This window comes from Aaosphaeria arxii, assembly GCF_010015735.1.
Source record: "Aaosphaeria arxii CBS 175.79 unplaced genomic scaffold BU24scaffold_4, whole genome shotgun sequence".
In the NCBI taxonomy this organism is placed as follows: domain Eukaryota; kingdom Fungi; phylum Ascomycota; class Dothideomycetes; order Pleosporales; genus Aaosphaeria; species Aaosphaeria arxii.
Genome location: NW_022983477.1, coordinates 4,144,954 through 4,163,487, shown reverse-complemented (window position 1 = coordinate 4,163,487; position 18,534 = coordinate 4,144,954). Strand labels below are relative to the sequence as shown.

Here is an 18,534-nt window from a genome sequence, read left to right as displayed (position 1 = left end):
GCAAGAAGAAACTAGGAGCGGACCATCCAGACACGCTGACCAGCATGGCTAATCTTGCTTGGACATGGAAGAGCTTAGAGAGAAGTGCTGAAGCTATAGGCTTGCTGCAGGAGTGCGTTCATCTTGGCTGTCAGACTCTTCGAGCAGGGCATCCTGATCTAGTATCTTCTCAGGAAACCTTAGCTGAATGGGAAGCAGAGCAAGCAGTTAGAACTCTTGCGATGAGTTAACAATTCTGCTTTATGTTATACGCACTTATTACCTTCTCAAGGCTGCGCTTACTATGGAATAACTTATATTTGAAATGTACTTGACAGCAGTCGAGGAAGTTGCAAGATTAGCACGAGTCATGTTAATACTTGCAAAGCTAAGACCTTAACGTTAATACTGACGCACCGGTCATTCGCTCTGCAGACAAGGGATATCCTTGCGCGACAAGGATCTGATAAAATCTCGGAACGTGCCAAAGGTGAGACTGGTGTTGCAAGGTACTGTATCCTGTTTGTCCTGTTTGCAACTTTGCAACGTAAGTTATGTTCCCAAACAGCTGACATAGCAAACACGCTAGCTATAGACAGTAACTGCTTCGCTCCTAGGTACTACGCGCGGTGGCAATTCTGCCCAAATCTCTGTGCTGCACTAGAAATAGAGCTGATAGTGACATCTAAGTGGCTGGGGTATGATTACAAGCCTAGAAACTCTTAAATAAGACGTATTAGGGCTGCACGAGCAGTAGAATAACACTGCTTTCGGAAAGTCCTTTCTGCTTCGCAAATGTAGACCTGCTGGAAGGAAGGCGAGAGGGCAACAATGCAGAGGTAATTTTAGAATAGGAACAGTGCGTTACATAGAGCAAAAGCTATAATACCTGTGGCATATCACAAATAGCTTAATATTGATGCATATCTGAGATAGCAAGCCAGCCAAGTCAAAGTACCCCTTGAACTTTTCGGCACGGAGGGTTTTTCGTTACGCAGGGACGGACGTTACTAAATGAAATGCGCGATCTAATGCATAGAAATAAGTTAAGAAGAGATATCAAAGTTTTTGCTACCTGTTAAGATGCATCACTCTCCATAATAGTGTGGTACCACAAGTTAGATACAGCCCTGTTCTTGAACTTAAGGTTCAATGTGACCGAATGTATTAACAAATGGTTACGATTCGTTCCACGGATCACAGACCGAACCTCATGGATACTGGACCTGTTCACATATATCCCTGGGTCCTAACCCTATTAAGCTTTAAGGCCGAGCATGCCATTGTCAATAGACATGCTTCCAAACATATCCAGCCTTGTGAGATTGCTTACACTGAACCCCATGGAATCGCCAGTAACGCCAAAAGCTAGACTGACAATCATGAACAGTACCTGTTCAAGACCTGATCTTCCGAGCCCCAGTTACAAGCAAATACCAGAATGAAAGTCATCGTTGAAACTTCCATCGGAATAAATTATATACTTCGGGGACGGGGTTGACTTAGCCCTAAACTAAGAACAATAGCCTTGAAAGAACAAAAGCCTGAGTTGCAAGAGAGGCATTCCTTTGTGTTTCCTTACCAAGAAAAAGGCTTTGTGAATGTATATTTAGCAGGAGGAACAATATGTTACATACTTGCTCAACTTGATCGAGATTCCCAGATGGAATTTTGTCTGGCGAGAACATTCACCACGCTCCTTATTTCCCTCAACGCTTTTTAAAATAAACTTGGACTTGTGCTCAAGCAACTAGCGCTACTCTTTTTACTTCAACATACACAATGCGATGGTCTTGCACTGAGATGATGCCACCCAATAGCTGCCTACATGTACTCTGCATATAAATGTTACTCCCATCCCTCAATTGCACCAACTACAACTTCTTCCTACTTTAATTTTTGATCCTTCTTACAATCCGAAAAAATGCTCACGGATCTCCCTCTAGAGCTCTTTCGAACGATCCTGGTTGAGGCAGTACGTGTTCGAGGAGTCACTCTGGGCTTGCGGTTACGGCTTGTTAGTAGTAAGTTTATTCCATGACGTTGCTTCAGAATGTGCTGTTTCTTGATTTTCTCAGCCAATAGAAACCACTGCGATATGGCTCTGTCTCGATTTTCAGAGTCGTTGTGGCTCTGGTGTCCGAAAACCACTCACTTACTTGTAACTAGAAGTATTCTCAGTTGAGGTCTTACCGACGGTGTTTGAGTCAGGCGTTGCGTACCCGATGTTGCAAAACAATTTCCATTACAGTAATTACTTCAAACCATGGCGCCTAAGGTGGCAGGATCCTCACTTTTTATCCTTTGTATCCTCTTTTCAGTCCTTCGCGGCATCTAGGGCCCGCTTCCGTTGTGATAGACCCGATGTGGGTTGGATTCTCCAGACGGCAGAAACCCTCTGCGCTCAGACTGGGAACTCTGAAGCCACCCACTTGCGGAAGTATATTCATTCGATGTGTTACAGCCCCAAATCCCTTGAAATGTGCTTCCATTTGAGAAGCAAAGGCTGCAATCAACGCTATCTCCTTCAAGCAGCGATTATAAACGATCAGCCAGACATCATTTCGAACATTCTCTCATCACCAGACGTTCCACAAGGCATTCTTGCCCGTCATTCTTGGGATAGTATCGAAGACTCACCTATGGTTCTCGCAGGCATGCACGGAAATCGATCCATCATCCGGCTCCTCCTTTCACCACTGACGGCACACCTGCGCGAACGCACCGAACTCCTCGAGGAAGCCTTCTACGGCGCCATCCATTCAGGCTGCATACAGACAATTCAATTCATTCTATCGCCGGAATTCGGTCGAATCGGTAACTTCTCAGGCTGGCTTTGGGAGGAAGTGCTTTGGATATCAACCCATTATGAGGAATTTCTTTGGGGGGAAACGCCGTTGTCCACAGGCATGGCGAACTCCGCGTCTGTCGACTTCTGCCATCAATTCTACGAACTCCTGAGATCGTCCCCGGAACCGAGTATTTACAATCAATTCGGCGATGAGCCTGACCTGAACGAACAGCTGCATAGGATTTGCACGGCGGGTATTCAGCGTGAGGATGTCACAAAGTATCTCCTGGACAAAGGCGCGACAGTACAGGACACCAGCGATGGGACAAAAAACCGCGTGGATATACGAGGTCTCACCCATGAAAGAATCAGGCCGGAGAGACCATGGAACCCGCTTCGCGCGGCGGTCAAGTCTGGGCATGAGAAGATTGTTCGTGTACTTCTCGATGCAGGCGCAGACCCGAACAAGACGGACAACGATGTGCTCTGGGTCGCAGCGCAGAGTGGCAGAACCGACATCGTGAGGTTGTTACTCGATCATGGGGCCAAAGTTAACATGGCGCCCTGCCCCGGGGGACGGTATTACACTTTGACTGGATGGGAGACACCTCTCCTGGTCGCAGAGCGAAGCGAAAACGAGGCGCTGTGTGAATTACTAAAGAGCAAAATGACAGCAGAAGAGAATGAGGCACACAGAGTTGGAGACCGAGACAGTGAAACATATCGAGAATGGAAGACCTGGATAGAATACACGTACGGGAGCATGGAAGACCTGGATGAGACCGTTGTACGGAATTATGTACCAAAGAACTACTGGGATTACGGAAAAATTATCTGATGATGATTTCTGGTAAATTTGTAGTCGAAATGGTCACGATAAAGATTTCTGAGATGATCCATTCCAATACTCCTGAAGATCAAGATTGGGAGATTCTGAGAATTAGCAAAATCTCCTGTCACTGATCATCATTGGTCGACTATGTGGGCACTGCAGGACAGCCCCTGCAATTTTGCATACATCAACTACCTTCAAGACAGTGGGATATATATATTGGAGCCCTTTCTTCAACATGAAGCGACCCTCTTCTCTCGAGCTCATGATGTCTACACCATCCTTAATCCTGTCACTTCGTCGAAGGTCTCCAACGTGCATGTCTCAATCTCATTCGGATGCAGTATCTCTCCATGCGACACTCTCACATTCACAATTTCTAAGAACCAAATACAAACTCTCAATCAGGCAAGACACAGAGAAACACTGTAGCATCCATAACCACACGTCCGTCTCCTGCACAAGTAAAATGAACCGTGTATTCGATAGCAATTCGAGCATGTTTTTCATAAATCCCTTCAACTTTCCCATCTTCTAGGAATTAAAATTGTCCGCAACAGCGATTCGCTGGATCCCTTTTTCCATTTCTCTTATACATCCCCTTTACCCTTTCCCAAGGTGTCACCACCACATATCAAATATGAACGGTTACACAACTGGTAACTTACACCCATGACAACACACGCCAGTATTCTATCTCTACTGCGATTGATGCCAAAGTGACGGCGATGAGCATACTCCCAATTCCCACCCCAACTCAAAGCCCTCAAATCTAGACGAAGTCATGCCATACGCAACATACCATGTACATACCTAAACCTCGCACTCCAAGCTATATCTTCGCAGCAATGTTCGATCTCCATCCCCCATTCCCAAACACCCTCATCCTACCCCATCTCTTCAACTCACCAAAGTAAACATACCCTCACCCATGCAATGCACACGGGATGTAAAGGTGGAAGTTGACGTTTCTTCTTCCCCTTACTTCATTCATTCACGCACCTAATAGACACTGACGGTACACACACACACACACACACACACACACACCCCCCGAAGATAACTTTAGTCTAGCCCAGTGACAAAATACTTATCAAAACCACCCACCACACGATCACTTCCGCTCACACGTGGTCAAATCTGGTCCTCTTAGTCGAGCGTTTTGTACGCCATGATAATCCAGCCGTTACTTTCCGATTGCGAAGTATCAGATGAGAGCGTGGATTTGTTTGTACGAAAGGCATGGGAAGTCTCTTGTCTATGTCAGGCGTGCTAACATGCTCAGGCTGTATTTCCCCACGTATCTGCGTTCTGAATCCACTGGCTTTCAAGGAAGGGCGATATTGATCGAGAGGTAGCGGAGTATCTCTGACATGCACGAAATGACGTTCGGATAGTGATCCCCATGAAACTTTTTCTTACAAACAATGGTTCAAACACATCTGATGCCCGCCAAAGAGCAAAAGGCCCCATTGATTTTGATTCCCCGTGCAAATCTGTGAAGTGAAGCCGCCTTTCCCTGCCCCTTCTCTGTTTCTTTTACTTTGTATCTACGGAACTTTGCCTTGAACTCATTTAGCCAAGTGGCCGTGACTTCTATGGGTATAATAGGTGTGTTGTTCTAATTTGCAAGCAGCATATACTAGACGATGTACTTCCTTTATGCATATGCGTAAACCTATGTTTATGCAATCACTCATATATCCCTTACAATAGACATCGAACCTATCCTCACCTCCTAGCCACATTCACCTTCAATCTCGAACTCCCAATCTCACATGTCAGCCTAACGTAATTCCCGATCCTCTCCCAGATTCTGACAAAATTACCTTATCCAACAGCACATCTATATTCCACACAAGTCCCATCTCATTTTAAACCTTCTTGATTTCTATAAGTGTGTGTTCGTAGTCTTAGTAATTAAACCCATATTCTATATTTTTTAGTAGTGAGACTAATATATCTCGATGCGCAATGTTTCGACTTTGTATCTATTTACGGTGTTACTGTGTTGAAGGTTGTGGATCTATGAATGTAGATGTAGATGTAGACATAGACGTAGATGTAGACATCAACATATCATTTCCTGCTCCTTTACATTGTTCCCTCCATTTGTCTGCTTATGCTCTCTCTAGTAAAAGAATGCATGTAAAATAATGGCCAACACAGCATTACCACACCATGGGTGTATACAAAATAGCATAGTCATGATATCACACCTCTCACATTTTACCTATTAAATAGTTCACACACGCAAGAGTAAGATGCAAAATTCCTCTCATCCATCCACCCCCTTCTGTAGAGTAGACAAAGTGTTCGAAAATCCTACATCAAACCCAGCACTCATACACTCCCCTGTCGTAGACACATTTGCAAGGCCTCTAATCTCCCTCTTTACAATATTTCCCATCGTCCACAGCTCTACACAACACAAAAACGAACCCACCACCCACTCATCTCACATCATTAACTCAACCCTCAATAAATACAAGACAAGCACACACAAGCAACACAAACCCACATACGTTCACCTCCACGTCTAAATCCAAGTGTTTATTTATAGCCTGCTCCCCAGCGCCCATGCCCTTCTGGCTAATCTATCTCCCACCACTCCCACCCACTCGCGGGTAATAAACAAGCCATCCGTTCCTCTTGTCGTTCGAAAATAGAAAAGGCGAGACCAGGGTGCATTGGGTAAACTCTTCTTTTTTCTTGTTTTGTTTCTCCGTCTGCAAATTTCCAAGTCTTAATTTTCAGGTCCTGGGTGGGTGTTTTTCATATTGATTCAAATTCAAGTTGATTTTGGTTACCATGGGGGACTTGTGTCGAGTTGATTCGGGTCGGGACGAGTTTAGATAGATACCTAGACTAGGTGGGAAGGGAGGAAGAGAGATAGTGGGTTGTGTGATGTATATTACATGGACCTTGGTTGTGGATTCATCACGTACCTACATCAACTAACCCCATCCTCATTCACAACACACGATACTGCGCGCGCAAGATGTGGAGGTACTACCATCAAAATCGCAAAAAACCCAAAATCAACAGCGAAAACAGAATCTAACGGATCGAGAGTGATTCTCTCTTACTAACCCCTTCTCTACCTCACCCACCTCAACCCTCCTCGTGCAAAATATCATACGCTAGAAACTCTATAACTATGATATTATATGTATACTATGCGCCCGTGACCGTGCAGCCCACCAAGCAACCCACAGTCCCACGTGGAAATCACGGATCAATAGAAATAGGGATTGTCAGGTACACACTACACTCACGCACGCGCACCAGGCACGCGCGCGGGCGAGGGCGGGTGAATTGGCCTGTTTCTTTACTGGGTTATGCTGGATAGATTCGATGGACGGATTATTGGTTATAATGAATGCATGGGCGTGAGCGTGAGCGTGAGCGTTGACATGGACGTTCACATGCTGGATGGTGTTTTTTTTTTGCAGGCGTGTACCTTGTAACGAGTAGGTTAGGTAGGTAGGCATGGATGGAATATATGGATATGCTTGTGATGGTTGGAGATTTTGGGCGAGTACGCCATGCTAACCACCGTCGACTATCAACATTTCAATATTTCATCATATACAGAGTATACTAAGGTTAGGTAGGTACAGCATCATCTTCACCGTTCACTTGTAGTGTTTCTACACAGCGGCAAACGTAGGTCGAGCGCTTGCACTCACATTTCGATTGCTTGATAGCGATGCAGGGGCGAGGCGTTCCCGTTGGTGCATAGCACTTTTGTATCCATTCATTCATTCATTACATTCATTGCCCTATTCTCCTTAACCATTACGTGCCCACGTTCCCTCTTTCCCCATCTCAACATCCACATTCATGCGACCATCAATCTCATTTCCGTAACAAGAAAGAGGCACAAAAAGGGTTGAGCTGCAGCAACAAGAGATTTCCGGAAGCAGTCTAGGTGAAACGGGGATCCGCGCGTTGGGATCCCCATGAACGGTGGTCCTTTGGTAATCTGCGATGGAAAGTAGGCGATCAATGCAGGTGGAAAGAAGAACGGGCCGTGGCTGGATGATGGATGAGTAATGAGGAAGGTGAGGTAAGTTGTAACTAGGAGGGTGATGTGGAAAGTGAAGAGATGTGATGGGATGTGATGGCGTGTTTCGAAGGGTGAGGAGTTGCGGATGGGATGGACCGAAAGGGTGAGTAGGGGGAGATAGAAACACAATATAGCGGAATAGACATGAACGGGTTGTAATAAAAGGGAGGGGGGCGCCAAAAGAGGCGTAAAGACACGAGAGCCAATGAGAAGGGGGAGACGGGCAGTCCGTAATGGATCTCGCTTGGATGTTCAGGTGGGAAGGCACGAAGGGTGAAACAACCGACCTGGGAAGCTGCGGGATGGGGGGACCTGATTGGTCGGTGAAAGGAGGGACAAGAAGTATCGATTGCGTCGAATTGGTGTGGAAGCAAAAGTGGCAGAAGCGAGTGGGACGGCCTGTTGGGCGAGTGTTTGGCGCGCGCACTATTGTACGGGTAATGGGTCATTCGGCATGGTAAAGTAAAGGCGATGGTGAAGAGTTGATGTGTACGGAGTAGTTAGTTGGTTGGTCGAAGGCGAACAGACGGCTTCAATCAATTCTGGTGAAGTGAAGATGCAAATAGATGTTGGTGACGGCCGGTCGGTAACGTCTCTATTCTCTACTGTGGACTTGGCCTGACCCCTACTAGTAACAGGTGGCTACGGGCATCGCATCTCAGCAGTCTCCACTCCACGAACAATAAAAAAATATTTAATATTTAATGAGATACGGGACGAGACGAAAGAAAGAAAAGACAGATACGATGGCTATTTCTCCATTGGTGCCGGGGATAAAACACACGGATGTAGGGCAGCCAGCGTAGCGTCAAAGGTTCGAAACGGCGAGCGCCATACCAAGAGACAGTCGAGGATAGACTCACAGTAGTAGAGGACAGTAGTAGGACAGTAGGACAGTAGTAGGATAGTAGCTGAGTAGTCAGTAATGTGGCGTCCGCCCGTTGCCCGTTGCCCGTTGCCAGGATGATTACGGTATTCCTTCTAGGATACTACTATACTGTGTAGGTACTCTCACCAACAACAGAACTCATTCATCCAGCCACTCAACTAATTATCCAAACCTATTCAACGTGATGCACCGCCAATCCTTCAATCCCAACTTCAGGTAAACTCCGAATGGAATCTACTATACGAACCCCCCACCGGTCCCTCCATTCTCCGAGATAGTCTGCCCTTCGCCTAGTAGTCGACTCCGTACTTGCACTGTAGTGTTACTTGCTCGCAAATCGTAACACGTTACTGTGACTGCTTGCGTCACAGTGCGAGTATCTATTGCGTACCACTCTGTACACTTTGTACAACTCACAAACCTCACAAACCTACTCGCGGTTACAGGGGTGGGCAGGAACGGATTGGAGGGAACTGGTGAGCACGAACGAGTGAAAACGCCCGTGTGGGTGACGAGACGTGCATGGAACAAATCAGTCAGGCAAGTCAGGCAGAGTCAGTCGGTCGGTGGACTCGGTGGTAGGTTAGGTATAGGTAGGTAGGTATGTGTGTACAGCGCATCGCCCGCCTGAATTTGTTACCTTACATAGGTACGGAGTTGCCATTCAGCCCTACCTGCCTACTTGCCTGTCTATCTATTATGTTTGCCTGACTACATGCTGGGATGATTATTGATGAAGGATTGTAGCTTGTCATCATTGTTTCTGTTGTCCGTGGGTGCCTTGGTCTGACTTTGCAGTGTCTACACTAGGTATTGTTCAAGTAGAGTGATGGACTACATCTTATCATTTATTCAATACCTATGCAATTATTCAATTATACATTATGTATCAAATTAATTAAAGCAAGAGGATAGACCTAAACTCAACCAACGGCACTACTTGATAAACCGAAACACGATCTCCAACGCGGGCCTGGTCTCTTTTTTCTTCTTCTCCACCCCCTGGCAGGTTTTTGGCTGACCAATCACCTTGATTCCCGATGGCTCCACGGTCCGTATGTATTGTCAGACAGAACGGACGCCTTCATCCTTCATGTTGTTGTGTTTTAATTCAAGATGGAATTATTCCGGTATACGAACTGTGGAATGGGTTCTAGAAGAGAAAGAGTGGATAGTGTGGTGCTCGTCGGAGAGTATGAGAAGGCGAGAGAGAAAGAGTAGTAAGAGATATGCCTTATTGCCACTTTGAAGCATGAAGTATTCAGATACTCTCCAGCATCTCCACTCTCCAGGTCCTTGTCTGTCTATCATTTCTACCAATTACAATAATGACTACAACAGTAATAATTAATACTCTGTATAAACTACAATATTGATACTACGACTGTCTGTGTAAATAACTTTGTACCCGGCCTCTAGTCTCTTGTCCATGTCGCAGAACTGACTCTCTTCCTTACCCAATGGCAATAGTCGATGGTTTACTATTCAAACTCCGGACTGTCCAACTGTCCATGATTCTCCACTTGGATGGCTGATGATTTGCGAATTGTGATTCTTTAATCCTTGACTTGTTACTGGAAAAGGCAGAATACCTGCAGAAGAGTGACTTGACTACGGGCTTTGTCTGTCGCACTATCATGTGTATCCTGCAGCATCAATCCTCCTGCATGTCCATCCATATCTCCACCAGTCTGTCCTAGGTACTCCGTATTCAGCCTCTCTATTCTGATCTTCATTCATTCTTTCTTCCTATTCTCCATTTCTTTCTTATGCTCTAATAATCTCTACTCTCTCTGTAACTTTTCTCCTCCCTCTCCACCATCCACGTCCACTCTCCACTCCGCCGCGCCACTCCCTACTGACTCTTCCATCTCACCTGGCGCATCTCGCATCTCACCCTCACCCTCACCCGTCATCCTCGCCGCCAACGCCGCCCGCCTGCACTCTGCGCCTCAACATTGGCCGCAGTACTCCGTAGAGCTCGACACCATAATCCCATCATCACCAATAATCAATCTTAATCATCGCCAACCTGCAACTTTATCCTCCCACCCGCCCCGCCCGTTGATACTGCTATTGTACTACTGCTTGCTGCTACTTGTGACTATCGTCGCATCCATTCGCGCGTTCAATCTCCGCCGCCCGCCCGCCTGAACCTGAGCCGCAATCTCCTCCCCCTGTTGTCCAGTCCTGACCTGCCCTGTCCTGTCCTGTCCTGTCCTATTCAACCTCGTAGTTCTGTTACACGACCCCGGCAACTCCATCCTCGTACTCTCTACTAATAATACACTCTTCCTCTAATGATCCCTCCCTCATAAAACCCTCTATTAAGCCCCAACTCCGTATATACAATACCCGCTATCCCCTACACAGTCTACGCTGTCTACCAACCCTTCGCGCCCTTCCCTCCCCCTCGTCGACTCTTGTCTCGACTTGTTTCGTCTCGTTTCGTCCTAAAATCCCATCCTTAACCTATCCTGTCCATTGCCTTCGACAAGATCCCTTCCCTTGTCTCGTCTCATCCTATCAATTCACATCCATCCCATCCTATCCCATCCTAATCCTATTCCTATTCCTGTCCTGTCGGTCCTGAGTCCTGACCCATCCAGCCCTGCCCACTCCCAACTCCAGGTCCAGTCCAGTACACACAACTCGTCCCCAAGACTGAACAATCTTCGTTTCTGGCTCGGTCCGCCGACGCCCTTGGTTACACCTATTTCTCACCTTTGTCTGCTGTTACGGCTCTGCTGTATTAGCTGCTAGAGGTTGTTACAGTAATTACTGTTCCAGCTGAACACCTGAACCTGAACCTGAACCTGAACACCCTGCCACGCCTGCCTGCCCCCTCCCATCCATCCCTCCTACACGTACTACAACGCAAACTGTACCGGCCTATCTATTCCCCCAGTCATCTTGCGACACTCAATCTCCCTTCATCTTCCTTTTCTCGTCTTCCTTTCTCTTTCTTTTCACTCCACCTCACCTCTTACACTCGTAACTTCGCCTCGCCTTGACTCTCTCCTCCCCCCCCTCTGCCTTGCTCTTTTGCTCGGCTCCGTCCTTTTTTTAATTTTTTTACGAAACGAACCTCCTCTTTTCCTCCGACACTACCACAACACCATGACAACGGCCGTCGCTGCACCCCCGGTCCCCGCTCCCCATGCGCCCCCGTCCGTCGACGGTGTCGGGAGCTCGAGAACATATGCTACCATCGCTCCATCCACTTCGTCACCTCGCGCTGCCGTGACTCCGAACTCAAAGTCTACCTCTCGCCTTGCTGCTGCTCCTCCTGCTTCTGCTCCTGCTTCTGCTTCTGCTCCCTCCGCCATCGCTGAGAATGCTTCACCAACCTCCTCCAGCGATAGCTCCGCACAGCATCAGCAGCTCCAGCAGAGGCCAGACGGGAAGCGCTCGCCTCTCTCGTATGTCTTCTGAGATGTCTTCATTCACTTTCCCCCCTCGTCGTCGTTCTTCTAATTCTTCCCCTTCCGCAACGCCTTCGCTGTCCGCAGCAGCGCTTGCCTCATCCATGTCTCCTCCATCCTCCTCCTCATCCTCCTCCCCAGCCTCCGCCATGAATGCCACGTCTAATCGCAACTCTGTCCCCAGATCACGAGGTCCGCAGGCTCCCAAGATAATCGTCAAGAAAGAGCCCTCGTCCCCCGACATCACAACCACTTCCCGACATCGACCTCGACGACTCGACCTTTCCAGCAACGCACACATCGTACACTCCTCCGGCGCCCTCACTGCACGTCCATCCGGCCCCATGAGCTCCAAGGACAGTGCCTCCCTCCAGGATGTCGGTCTGGCATGCCTGTCCCCCGGCTTCCACACACAAGACCCCACCATGCGGGAACAGCTCCAGAGGAGCATCGACGTGCGCGAGAGACAGAGGCAGATCATCGAGGCGCGCCAGAAGCAGGGCAAGGGCGGCAATGTGGATGAGGATGCCTCTCGCCACGGCGATGCGAACCCCTTCGGACGTCCCGTCAAGACGCCCACCACCTCGAGAAGGAAGGGACCTCCTCCAGGCCTCTCCATCGCTCCTCCCTCCCACCAGCAGTTCGCCAACGAGCGCGTCGTCCAGTCCGCTCCCATCAACCAGTCCTTCACCGGCCTCCGCAACGCTGGTCCCCCGTCTCGACAACTCGCAAACGTACCCTCGAACCTGTCGCAAACCTCGCACATCCACCACGTCCCCGCGCACCAGACGAACAACAGGCTCCCTCCCATCTCGGACGTCTTCCCCGAGCCATTGAATGCTCCCCGTAGCCACTACAACAACAGCCCCGGTCACTCTTCGCATTCGAACCAGCAGCCACCTCTACCCTCCCCCGGGTTCCCTCCGCACAGCAGCCAACACCAGGCTCCTCCGTCTTCCCGACCGCGTGAGTACAAGTCTGCCGAGGAGGCTGTCCAGTCTCTGTCTGGCGGCCGCGAGGACCTCTTGCCCCGTCTCGTCCACTACGGTGGCCATCAACCTCCCACGCCACCCTCGCCAATGCCGAACAAGGCTGCTTCGTCTGCCTACCCGCCCCACCCAGAGCTCCACCGCAGCGGCAGCTCCAGGCGGAGGAACCGAGACGAATACGAAAGAGATATGGGAACACCGCCTCTTGGACGTCAGCAAGCCCGTCCCGGTCCCTTCGGCGAGGGTCGCGACACACCGGAGACCCAGAGGAAGAAGAAGGAAGAATTCATCCAGCTCTGCTCGCGCGCCTGGGACCTGTTCCACTCGTGAAGTTTTCATTCACCCCCGCAGCAAATTTGATCTATCAACTCTTCCCGGTGGTGCATTGATGCTTTGGCTGGCAATTTATATCCCTGGTGCTCCTTAGGGAGCAAACGGCGCGTTTGGAGTTTGGACCGGCTAATCGATGAGACGAGATCTCGCCTACAGCTTTTGCCATGTTTCGTTTCGTTTTGTTCCGCTGCGTTCTACAGTGCGGGTCTGTTCGAGTCTCCTCGCCGAAAGACCATTTTACAACTTCTTCACACAATATCCCCTTTCCTTCCTCCCTTCTCTCTATTCTCGCTATATTGAGCACGCGCGCAAATCTTTATTTCCTATCATAACGTATACCACGTTCAAAAAATGCGCCGGCAATTAATAGGGCTCGCACGGATATTCATATTCCTCTACCATGTTTCCTTACCATTCAATTCTTGTCACATTTCCTCATTTCGGGTCCTTCCCCTCGACATCTTTATAGTGTGGAATCTGCACAGCATAGGATGCGAAGGGATGGGGGTCGTTGGAAGGGGACTTGTTATTTACTTCTTGATGTCTTGTTCACGTGGGTTCATGAAGCGCTACGGTATGTGACTTGTGAAACATATCCGGTCTCATGTCTTGTCATGTGAGGATGGGAAATATTCTCTTATTTTTTTTCCTTCTTTTCCCTTTTTGATACTCTACCGGGATGTGTGCAATGTTGGAGGTTTTCTCAATTATTTACTTTCGACGCCTTTTCTTCCTCTTCACTACTCGATGGATACGTATAGTCTACATCGCCACCGCTACTACTACCCTCTTACTCTCCCGTGAGAAATTTTCCTTTGTTGCTGGGTGTTCGGTACGGACGCGGTTGCGGTTTGCGGAGGGGTCGGGGTCAGTCAGTCAGAGGCGGCGGGCACGGCGGGATGCAGAGTTCTGTCAGAGTCAGACGATCGACGGGGCGGGCGGGCCAATGTGGCACAGCACGACACACGACACACGGCGGTTAGCGGTTGAAACGGGGGTGGTCGAGACACAAAACCTCGCAGCATCACCCAAACAAGAGAGAGCAATGCCCCGAATAGGGAAACAAGTCCAACGAATCGAAAATGTCGATACCATACCATACCGTCCTCTCCTGTCCCGGAAACTTCTTCCCGAATACACCGCGTCTCGACTCTCTGACTGACTGACTGACTGACTGGCCTCTTTTTTGGAACCTTCTCATTCTGCTTCTTCTTTCCCATTTTCCCACCTATTCTCTCTCCTCCCACACCTCCCCCCGCTGTAGTTGTACGACGTACGTAGGACACACATCCAACCCCCCCAGCACACACACATACACACAGAGGGTACGCATAAAGTCTTATACTTTTGCACCGCTTGTCGTGCGTGTGCGCGGGCGGTGGGTTCTCGAAATGTTCGAATCTTTTTTTTGTATCAGCTCTGCGTCTATCTATTTGTGAGATCTGTGAAGTGACGTGAATTTGGAAGATGCGAAGATGTGAATATGTTGAATGACTGTGCATTTGTCTACTGAGCATGAGTGTGTGCATGGTGGTAAGTAGTAAAGTAGATGCGTTACTATCTCATCCCTCTCACGTTCATAAACCCATAGACTTATCCATATGGTGGTCGTAAGACGAAGAGTAAGGAATAAGGGGAAGGAAATGTCCGACGTCAGCCTTACGGCTCTGACGATCTGACCGTCTCTGTACAGCACTACACCACCACCCATACACTCAAACACAAGTCATGTTCCGAAGAACTATCAAAACCGCCACTGTGGGGGTGAAGAATCTAGATGTCTGGGAAGAAGTAACGATATAACTATACTGTCTACACGGACTGAAAGGGTGGGTGAGGGGGACTGATGGTAGATTCTGAAAAATGAAAGTTATATTGACGCTGTGTACTCGAGCAACGACGGTCTAAGAATACAAGTATCTACAGTTAACATAGTGGCTTCCTGGTAGCCCTCTTGGACCGGCTCTCCTAACTCCTCGATTTCTTCCCGCCAGCGTTGCTGGGGCCCACCTACGATGATGAAGACGCCGGCGATGCGTGTTCGGGTGTCTCTAGTGGTTCGTCGTCGTTTATCTGGCGGTGGAGCGTCATTCCAGGCTGAGAAATGTCATCAATCGCAGAGCATATCCGCTCCAGATGCTTGGGATAAAACAATGAGTAGATGTTGGTGACGTACGTCCACGACCGCCACTTCGTCCGACCGTCGAGGTAGAAGCGATCGACGGTGCGGCGCCAGATAGTGACGTTCTCGCCGTCGGCGGCGTCGATGAAGGGGTAGTGTGCGTACAGCCGGACCGAGCTGTCGTCGTGGGAGATGGTGAAGCCGAGGATCTCGCGGTGCAGTTCGGAATGGCGGCCGACGAGCCTGAAGAGCTCGACGACGGCCCGCACGGCGATGGTTATGCTGTGCAGGTTTTGGTTGTCGGCGGTGTCGAGGCCCGTGGTGCCGGTTTTGACTTCCTTCGTCAGGAACGGGAAGTGCATGTAGTAGGTGGCTTTGAAGAAGGAACAGAAGGAGGCGTCTCCGAGAGCTGGGCGCAGGTTTCTGAGCTGCTGGTCGGTGAATGCAGAGGTTCCGTATCCAAAGGCGCTGTCGGGCTGGGGACGGGGTTTGGTGATTGGGAAACAGTTGGTCCAGCCCTCGTTGACGCTTTCGACGATTCCTTTGAGGTTGTTGGCGCCTAAGGTGTTGAGTGCTTCCGCGGAAGGGACGAGCAGTGGAGATAGGTCCTGTATGATTCTTGATTCGGTTTTCCCTTTGAGTTTCTGAAGATGTTTGTTGAAAACATCGTCCCGGAAAAGCGAATTATCGGGTGGGTTCTGGTTCTTCTCGAGTAATGTCTCTAGAAGCCGCTCGCTGGCATCCGATATCCCAAGTTCGTGATCTGTCATGTAGCTCTTGTAATTGGAGACATCTTCAGAAAGAAAAGTTGGGTAGCTTGGGTTTCGATACGGGGCACTTTTCTCCTCGCGAGGCTTCTCATCACTTGCGCTTGCAAGACTCGGATTCGACCTCTTACGGCCAATGGAAGATGTTGATCTTTTCCTCGCAAGCAGGTGGTTCACTCTATCCTCTTCAAAAAACGCTTTTGGCCAGGTCATCTTCGTCGCCCAGTGGCTGATATAGCTCTGCTTCGATGTGGATGACGTCGATTCGTCCGGACAATCGACTCCCAGTGCAGATGTGCGCGTTCGTTTTGTGGCGTGGGGAGATACCTGGACCTCATCTTCTGCTCGATGTTGTTTCGATTTGTTCGTCTGCCGGACATAGTCGGGGGCGAGCGATGAAACACATTCATCGGGTATCCATTTGTCGAACAGTACCCTCTACCAAGGAAAGATACGGAGTATAATATAGGTCATAAATATTTTACTGAATTATTCTGTTTCACGTAGTCGCATTAGTATCTTGAGTTTTAATTTTGTTTGCATTTTGATTTATCTATCATATCTGCCGGAGGAGGTTAGGTACCTAGTCAAGTCTTACAGAGTACATTATTCGAGATCGTCAACAGGCAGGATGGCGGAAAGTAAGGATATTACGTGTTCTCTGTTGCGTATGTTCAATCGAATTTGAAAATACACGCAGAATGCAGGACTTGCACACCTCACAACAAGTGATTTCAATGGAAGCCAGCGTAGCAATTGTTCACTTTTTTAATTTCCCCTCGTCGTCCCAATACCAAACTACTGAATTGGGAATACAACAATAAGACAAATACAGTCCCATCCCTGTGTTTGAACGCCTGGTGGTAAAACCAATCCCCAAGAAATGCTGCCGTGTACAATACAAAAAGTGAAAGGAAGAAGAAAATGTTTCTCGAAGAATAAGAGAAAGGCATTACAGGCGAAATAAATGGACAAATGTCGAAGGATGAGTGGGTATCACCCCAGTTCAACCATTAGAATGTCCGTGAAAGTACCAGATATCCGTAACCAAAAGAAGATGTGATCAAATTTTAAGCCAAATAGTGGAAATAATGTGGACGAATAGAAACACTTAACGAAGCGTTCCGAAGTCACCGGTCGTAAGACCATTAGGAATCTCGTTCAATCCCAACTTCTCGACCCCCTTGACAAGGTCGTCACCCTTCTTCTTGACGTCCTTGGGCTTGGGGATCTCGGGGTGCTTAGGCTCGACAGGGCTGTCGACGACGGTAGCCTCGCTGTCGTCCATGGCATCCGCAATCTCGTCCTCCGGAACCAAGTCCTCCGCGTCGGCCGGGTCGTCGCGGGCATCCGGCACGACCTCCTCGTCGAGACGCCACTCCTGGATCGCGCGGATGATGTCGACGGCGAGCTGGCCGTTCTTGCGGAGCGCCTTGTCCCAGTGGGCGGGGATGCCCTTCTCGAGCGCCATGAGGCGCGCCACGCTGTGGACAAGCATGTGTCGCATCGGGCTGCCGTCCTCGGTGTTGGCGTAGATGTATTGCACGCGGCGGAGTCCCGGGTACGTGTCCGAGTACTTGTACCATTCGCGGACCACCTGCAGGATGTCCTGGACGAGCGCGGGGATCTGGAACTTCTCGGCCATGAGGTACAGGTCGAACTGGAGGCCTAGGTCGGCTTCTTCGCGGGGCACCGGCAGGGAGGAGCTGTAGAGCCAGCCTACGAAGGTCTTGAAGGGGAGGTCTTCTTCATCCGGGAGGCCGAAGGTTTTGGAGGTGTTGGACTTGCTGTAGAAGGTCTTGCGGAAGAACGGGGAGTGGTAGCAGAGGAGCTTCTCGTGGAGGACCCAGTGTGTGTTCTCGGGACCGACATAGATGTCGACCATCGAGCGGGAGAGCAGCCTGGAGGTGGTGTTAGCAGATGTAGGGCGTGAAGGTAGACCGGCTGTGAGTGCTATTTTGCTTCTTCACGAACCAGCAACCCGAATCTTTAATCAACGTACTCGTTAAGAGGCTTCTCCTGAGAAAGCTCGGTCTTCTTGGACTCCATGGTAATGGTGTGGGAGCTGTGTAGCAGTAAAATGGGTATAGAGGTCGAGTCTGAAGGCTCAACACGACACGAAGAAATTCGGAAGGGTATAGAACGAACGAAGACTGGAACAAAGAGACTGAACTTGGAAGGATATAGTAACGGAAGAGGGTGTGGCCGTTCTGGGGGACTAATAAGCAGGCCAGGAGGCTGGGAGGTGGTTCAAATTGGATCGCATAGGTATGACGTCTATGACGTCGCGGCGGGTGGGCTTACGACCTTGCTTGAGACTGCAGCCCCCGCTAAG

The 18,534-nt window shown here is 49.2% G+C and overlaps 6 protein-coding genes across 6 annotated transcripts; 4 read left to right on the top strand and 2 right to left on the bottom strand.

The window, feature by feature from the left end:
* Positions 1-2,621: 2,621 nt before the first annotated feature.
* On the top strand, positions 2,622-3,608 carry BU24DRAFT_462825 (ankyrin; the record flags this gene model as incomplete). The annotated part of the gene is made up of 1 exon (XM_033532052.1): positions 2,622-3,608. One exon carries the CDS (start codon positions 2,622-2,624, stop codon positions 3,606-3,608), a length of 987 nt encoding a protein of 328 aa, XP_033385038.1.
* An 8,075-nt stretch (positions 3,609-11,683) lies between these two features.
* On the top strand, positions 11,684-11,998 carry BU24DRAFT_462824 (uncharacterized protein; the record flags this gene model as incomplete). The annotated part of the gene is made up of 1 exon (XM_033532051.1): positions 11,684-11,998. One exon carries the CDS (start codon positions 11,684-11,686, stop codon positions 11,996-11,998), a length of 315 nt encoding a protein of 104 aa, XP_033385037.1.
* A 94-nt stretch (positions 11,999-12,092) lies between these two features.
* Positions 12,093-13,307, top strand: BU24DRAFT_462823 (uncharacterized protein; the record flags this gene model as incomplete). Its single annotated transcript, XM_033532050.1, has 1 exon — positions 12,093-13,307. One exon carries the CDS (start codon positions 12,093-12,095, stop codon positions 13,305-13,307), a length of 1,215 nt encoding a protein of 404 aa, XP_033385036.1.
* A 509-nt stretch (positions 13,308-13,816) lies between these two features.
* On the top strand, positions 13,817-14,723 carry BU24DRAFT_208028 (uncharacterized protein). Its single transcript, XM_033521902.1, has one exon. The coding sequence runs from the start codon at positions 13,990-13,992 to the stop codon at positions 14,470-14,472; it is 483 nt and encodes a 160-aa protein (XP_033385035.1). The 5' UTR covers positions 13,817-13,989; the 3' UTR covers positions 14,473-14,723.
* Positions 14,724-15,234: 511 nt separating this feature from the next.
* BU24DRAFT_423065 (uncharacterized protein) lies at positions 15,235-16,207 on the bottom strand. The gene has a single exon (XM_033528143.1). The coding sequence runs from the start codon at positions 16,200-16,202 to the stop codon at positions 15,321-15,323; it is 882 nt and encodes a 293-aa protein (XP_033385034.1). The 5' UTR covers positions 16,203-16,207; the 3' UTR covers positions 15,235-15,320.
* An 891-nt stretch (positions 16,208-17,098) lies between these two features.
* Positions 17,099-18,475, bottom strand: BU24DRAFT_208018 (uncharacterized protein). The gene is made up of 2 exons (XM_033521901.1): positions 18,202-18,475; positions 17,099-18,100 (listed from the first exon to the last, which is right to left on the bottom strand). The coding sequence occupies exons 1-2, from the start codon at positions 18,246-18,248 to the stop codon at positions 17,311-17,313; spliced, it is 837 nt and encodes a 278-aa protein (XP_033385033.1). The 5' UTR covers positions 18,249-18,475; the 3' UTR covers positions 17,099-17,310.
* Positions 18,476-18,534: the final 59 nt, after the last annotated feature.

What these genes read in the sequence shown, in the direction of transcription:
- BU24DRAFT_208028 (XM_033521902.1), top strand. Translation starts at nt 13,990, where the DNA reads ATGTGTGCAATGTTGGAGGTTTTCTCAATTATTTACTTTCGACGCCTT.
- BU24DRAFT_423065 (XM_033528143.1), bottom strand. Translation starts at nt 16,202, where the DNA reads ATGACAGATCACGAACTTGGGATATCGGATGCCAGCGAGCGGCTTCTA.
- BU24DRAFT_208018 (XM_033521901.1), bottom strand. Translation starts at nt 18,248, where the DNA reads ATGGAGTCCAAGAAGACCGAGCTTTCTCAGGAGAAGCCTCTTAACGA. An exon ending in CAGGAGAAGCCTCTTAACGA is followed by an intron (nt 18,101 to 18,201) that starts GTACGTTGATTA and finishes CACCACCTCCAG; the next exon opens with GCTGCTCTCCCGCTCGATGG.